The 6,000-nt window shown below is 42.3% G+C and overlaps 1 protein-coding gene across 1 annotated transcript; it reads left to right on the forward strand.

Annotated features, from left to right (window-relative positions):
* Positions 1 to 1,858: 1,858 nt before the first annotated feature.
* Positions 1,859 to 3,899, forward strand: LOC134186895 (zinc finger MYM-type protein 1-like). Its single transcript, XM_062654974.1, has one exon. It carries the CDS (start codon positions 1,943 to 1,945, stop codon positions 3,785 to 3,787), a length of 1,845 nt encoding a protein of 614 aa, XP_062510958.1. The 5' UTR covers positions 1,859 to 1,942; the 3' UTR covers positions 3,788 to 3,899.
* Positions 3,900 to 6,000: the final 2,101 nt, after the last annotated feature.

The raw sequence follows: 6,000 nt of genomic DNA on the forward strand, positions 1-6,000 counted from the left end.
AGGAGTTGGTGATCAGAGCCACATTATGCGCCTCGCCTGACTGTTGCAATCAAACTCTCTTTTGATCTGTTTGTCTGGTGATTGAAAAATCAATGCAATGCCAAGATGTTGCCAAGTATCTTTTATAGATGTCACACTTTTGAAATCAAGTGTTACAAATTGTTGCTGAATTTAGGGAAAGAAAAGAGAGCAGATCTTTCCCTGCGTCATCTATTTTGCCAAGCCCATGAGGGCCCAGTACGCCATTATATATTGATCTAATCCCAAGCATCTTGATCCAACACGTGCATTGGAGTCACCTAATACTAGGTATGACTCTCTAGATGGCACTTTATTGAGAGCCTGTTGGAGGTTGTCGTAAAATGTACTTTATCAGCTTTAGATGCAGAAAATGTTGGTGCATAGCATGAAATAACGTGGATACGATCAGACACAAAGACACAGACACACAAACACACACAAACACACAGACACACAGACACCCCCCCCCCCACACACACACACACACACACACACACAACACACACACACACACACACACACACACACACACACACACACACACACACACACACACACACACACCATAGTGACACAACACACAAGTCTAGACAGAAGGCACCTGGGGTCTCAGTCCCTAAATGTTTATAGTTGCAATTGGAGTGTGCCATTCTGAACGCCTACATCGTTGAAGGGTATGTTGATGAGAGACATCATCGGTCGGGTCGAAAGAGACACTAAGAAGCACTCAAGATCGAGCTTGAAGAAGTACCAGTGAGAGTTATATCGAATAATCCGTTGCTCGACTCAATCCAAGGCTGGATCAGTTGGATGTGTACCATCCAGACAGGAAGAGATAAGAGCAGAGGGTGTCCTACATTGGAGTCAAATTAAGTGCATCGGTTGTGGTATTCATTTGTGTGTTGTTGATATGATGGTGACAGAAGCTGTTTCCAACTGTACTATCCAAAAAGGAACTTATGAGGTGTGTGTGTGTGGAATCATGATCATCCTGGTGGTACATTGTATAGTTGATGTCAGTATGCTCTAATGTGTGTCTCATTTGCAGTACGTATCGCGAATGTGTGGACACATGTCTGATAGTGTGAGGATGTGACTGTTGGACAACATTTTTGATGCAGGTGTCTGCTCCGACCTCCTTATCTCTAGGGGTGTTTCTCAGTATCACCTGGTATCACAATTACTAAAAAGTTGCTTTTAATTAGACTGCCACCATATCACATGTACATAACCAAAGTCACTCATTTTACGTAGAGACGAATTTACTATAGCAGGGGCGTAGACACAATTCTAAAACTGGGGGGGCTTAACCAAGAGGCCTAATTGTGCTTTTGCGCATGCGCCCAGTGCACGTTCATCACCCGACTGCATCCGTATCACAATGTCTCTGATAGCGTGGCTGCGGAAAGCGCAACAACCGGATGGAAGTGTAACTAACTATCCCACTGGCATTGACCATGAAAGCAATGTCTCAGGTGAAGAAGACGCCCAAGAGCACGCCCAAACTAGCAACGTGGCTGGACCAGCCTCTACAAGTTCTGAAAGCGGCCACCACTCTCACCAGCCCGACGCAACTGATGCCTCCGAGACAAGACCGGTTGCTGGCGCCCAGCCTCAGCCCACCTTGATGCCTTGGAGTCCTCACCAACCCTTGCTGTCCTTCCCATATCGCACATTTGCTAAGCAGCAGCGAGCATTCTGTTCTTCTTGGTATAGAAGATACCCGTGGTTGCATTATCAAGAAGCAGATGACAAAGTCTTCTGCTTCTACTGCCAGGTGGCGGAGAAGAAGGACTTAGGCTCAGTTGCTCTGCGCGCTGGGAACTTGTACGATAAATTCGTGAGAACTGGCTTTACAGACTGGAAGAAAGCACTCACTAAATTTGAAAAACATCAGAAATCAGTCTTTCATCGTGATGCTATGGATATGGTGGTTGGCAAGGAACAGAATGTTGGGCAAATGCTAGGGAAAGGTTATGCAGAAGAAATGGTTGAGAATAGGAATATGTTACAGATAATTATTAGTTGCATTCGATACCTTGCTCGGCAAGGTCTCGCCATGCGTGGTCGGTCTAAACCTGAAGGTAGTGTCGCTCTTGAAAGGGATTCCAACTTAATGCAACTCCTCATTATGCGTGCTGAAGACAATCCGAGGCTCTGGAAATGGTTAGGCAAATGCCAGGCCAAGTTCACAAGCCCCTGTATACAAAATGAAATTCTCAGTATCATGGCATTAATGATTCTGAGAGATGTTGTTAGGAAGGTATCGGGAAAGTGGTACACTATCATGGTAGATGAAACTACAGATTTGTCCAATACTGAACAAATGGTCTTCTGTCTTCGATACGTAGATGATGATCTGGAAGTCCATGAGGAAGTAATAGGGCTGTATAGCTTAGACTCAACTTCTGCTGACTCTATACTAGCAACAGTTCAAGATATCCTGTTACGCATGAATCTAAGGATTGACCATTGCCGAGGCCAGTGCTACGACGGCGCTAGTAACATGGCAGGAGCGAAGTCAGGCGTTGCAAAAAGACTAAATGATCTAGAGCCCCGTGCGTTGTACACACACTGCTATGGTCATGCATTAAACCTAGCGACTCAGGATGTGTTGAAAGGTATCAAGGTCATGCGAAGTGCTCTGGAGACCGTACATGAAATTACTAAGTTGATAAAAAAATCACCCAAACGTGAAAGCATCTTCAAGAAGTTTAAAGATGTTGTCACTGCTGGCTCTCCAGGACTACGGATTCTTTGTCCTACACGATGGACGGTCAGGGCTGAGGCATTAACGTCAATATCTGAAAACTACACTACACTTCAGATGACTTGGGATGTGGCAAAAGAAGCCACAAAGGATACTGAGATGAGAGCTAGAATTGGAGGAATCGCTTTGCAGATGGACACATTTGACTTCGTTTATGGTGTTGAACTTGGAAGAAAGCTGCTGAACATAGTGGACAACCTGTCCCGATCCTTACAGAGTTCTACTATTTCAGCATGCGAAGGCCAAAAGCTAGTCAGTACTACAACAACAACTATCCAGTCAATGAGATCTGATGAGTGCTTTGATATATTTTGGAAGTACGTTGAACGCAAAAGATTGTCACTTCAAGTGCCATCCCCTACCCTTCCACGACGTAGGAAAGTTCCAAGACAATTCGAGGTAGGAGAAGGTGCAACAGTACATCCAGTAGAAGTGAAGGAGATCTATCGAAGGGCTTACTTTGAGGCCATTGACTTGATTTTAGCAGCAGTCAAAGATAGATTTCATCAGAAAGGATTCAACATGTTACAGAAATTAGAGACAGTTGTAACTTCTCTTCAGCAACCCCAGCAATCGGAAGCACTGAAAGAGATTGTCAATTTTTATGGTGATGATTTCAGTCACCCAGACCGACTTCAAACACAGCTCACTCTTCTTCATGCAGGTACTGAACAGCCACTGACGGATGTACGGTCTCTGGTCGTATACCTCAAATCCTTAAGCAGTGCAGAAAGACAGTTTTTTTCTGAAGTCATCAAAGTAGTCAAGCTCATTCTGGTAATGCCGGCAACAAACGCCACAAGTGAAAGAAGTTTTAGTGCTCTCCGTAGACTCAAGACATGGCTACGTTCTACAATAAGTGAATGTCGTCTCAACTGGTCTATGATACTCCATATCCATAAGGACAAAACTGATGCATTACCAATAAAAGGTGTTGCGAATGAGTTTGTTACACGTAATGAAAGCAGAAGACGACTATTCGGACACTTTGATTAAACTCTTTTGAATTAGTAAATGTAGTGTTGTGTTGTACGCGTACTGCCTATCCCTTAATGTATCAAAGATTTGAAATACAAGTCTCAAATTCTGGGGGGGCTTGAGCCCCCAAAGCCCCCCCGGTGTCTACGCCCTTGTATAGTTTTAGTTTTGACAATCGACAAACGACCAATCTCAATTGACTGCTAACGTCCATGAGAGGTTTTTACGAGAGCAGTCTAATTCATGTTTGCAATGTCTTGTCGGAAATAAACAACAAGATTTGTCTGTCTGCATCGATGCAGACTGCTCTTATACGGGAACCTAACGTTGAGGATTCGATCTCCCGCACGTGACAATTTTCTTTAACGACGAGACTCCACACTGCCATTGCAGTCAGTCATCTTGTTACTGGATTCGCAGTAGCACTCTTCACCGCATTCTGAAGCAAAGCCTAATTTTTTAACGTCAGTTGGAACCGACAAGAGCACGATCTGTAGGTGCACAACCAAGATGGGTTGTGCAGCCTTTTTTCGACAGCTTGTACTATCGCTAGTGTTTGTTTCTATGGGTATGTGCCTATTCTTAACCACACCCTAGTATCATTGATGTCTCCGCTCATCACCTTTACCTAGAGAATTGTATTTGCGTGAGTGTTTCTTCTCTTGCAGCTATTGCACAGACAGTTGTTATTACTGAGCCGAAAACCGGTGATACGGTGAGCTTCGATGAAGGGAGGACTGTATCTATCTTTGTTCTGGTAAGTTTACCATCCGGTAGGTGATGGTTCGAAGTATGTGGGTGTTGTCGCAGGTAGTTGAGATACACTACACTCCAGCATGCGAAATATTTGCATTGGATTGTACCAGGGTCGTATGCATGCATGGCGTGGTCATTAATTGTGTCATTTCGCTATTTGAACTTTTAGAATTAATTTTATAGCATATGAACAGACTCGTGTAGCTTAATTAAATATTTTGTATATTCTATTTTGTAAATTTTTTATTGTTGTACTACAGACAACAGTGACAAATGGAGACGGCATTTTTGAATACAAAATTTTGTCTGGTAAGGTGTGCTGTCAACTGTTAATGTCAATGTGTTAGTAAAGTAGATAATTTTGTTTTTCATGTAGTCAGTAGCGGGGAAGATGCTAAACCTACTATCGAATTTGAGCAACCATGTCTGAACAAGATGACGTCAAGAGAAATACTGGACAGAGAAATACATGGATCTTTGCTCGCAGTCTCAGTAAGTTTTTGTCTTCTGTGATCACTATGTAATGTGCAGTTATTATACAACACGGCACGGCTGGAATAGAAGATAGTAGATGGATAGAAATAATGAATTAACAATACTATCAGGTTTAATTAATTTGAGAAAGTATCCACAGTCATTGCAAAGACGTAAACACTTATCAAGCCACACCGGCATTATCCCAGGCACACAAAGGCACACACAATTAATGCAACTCGACACTAAGTATGCCATTGACTGTTGGAAACTTGTCATTGAGAACTCTACGTTTTGAAGATATTTTGTGTCCATGCAAGCGTTTTTGCTAGGGGAGAACTAGTTTATTTATATAGATCTGACATAGACACTAACGTTTAGGTAAAGATATCACTGCACTACAGCACATAGCACCAAATCAGAATGGAGTATCTTACTGGATTTTGTTTTTTTAGATTCAAGTCAATTATTTTGTGGGCCAAGACACGTTTTCTGACTTCAGCACTTTTACTTTAATAATAGTAGATGTTAACGACCATGCTCCAGTATTTATAAACTTTGACAGAGACACAAGATACATTGCTACAGTTAGAGAAAATGTCACAACAGGATTTGTCTTACGGACCATTTCAGTTTCAGATGGAGATGCAGGTTTATCTTGTTGAGTACTGTACTGTGTAATTATGCTGCATTCTATGTTGCATATATATATATATGTATATTTTTTCAGATGATCCTAACAATGTTGTTGTCCTTACTGTTGCTCCACCCTATGATCTTCTTTTTGAGTTCCGCAACTTCGAATTGGCATTTTATGGTAAACCTGGTGATTTAGACAGAGAAAAGAAAGACGCTTATCTGCTGCAAGTAACGGCTACTGATGGTGGAATACCTTCTCGGTCAAATCAGACAACTGTGAATATTACTGTGGGTGATGCCAATGACAATGCTCCTGTTATCACTAATAACGGGTACTGATAATTACATTTCTTATTTGTTCA

This window comes from Corticium candelabrum, chromosome 11 (assembly GCF_963422355.1).
Source record: "Corticium candelabrum chromosome 11, ooCorCand1.1, whole genome shotgun sequence".
In the NCBI taxonomy this organism is placed as follows: Eukaryota; Metazoa; Porifera; class Homoscleromorpha; order Homosclerophorida; family Plakinidae; genus Corticium; species Corticium candelabrum.

Coding starts and splice junctions, on each gene's coding strand:
- LOC134186895 (XM_062654974.1), top strand. CDS start 1,943: ATGGATATGGTGGTTGGCAAGGAACAGAATGTTGGGCAAATGCTAGGG.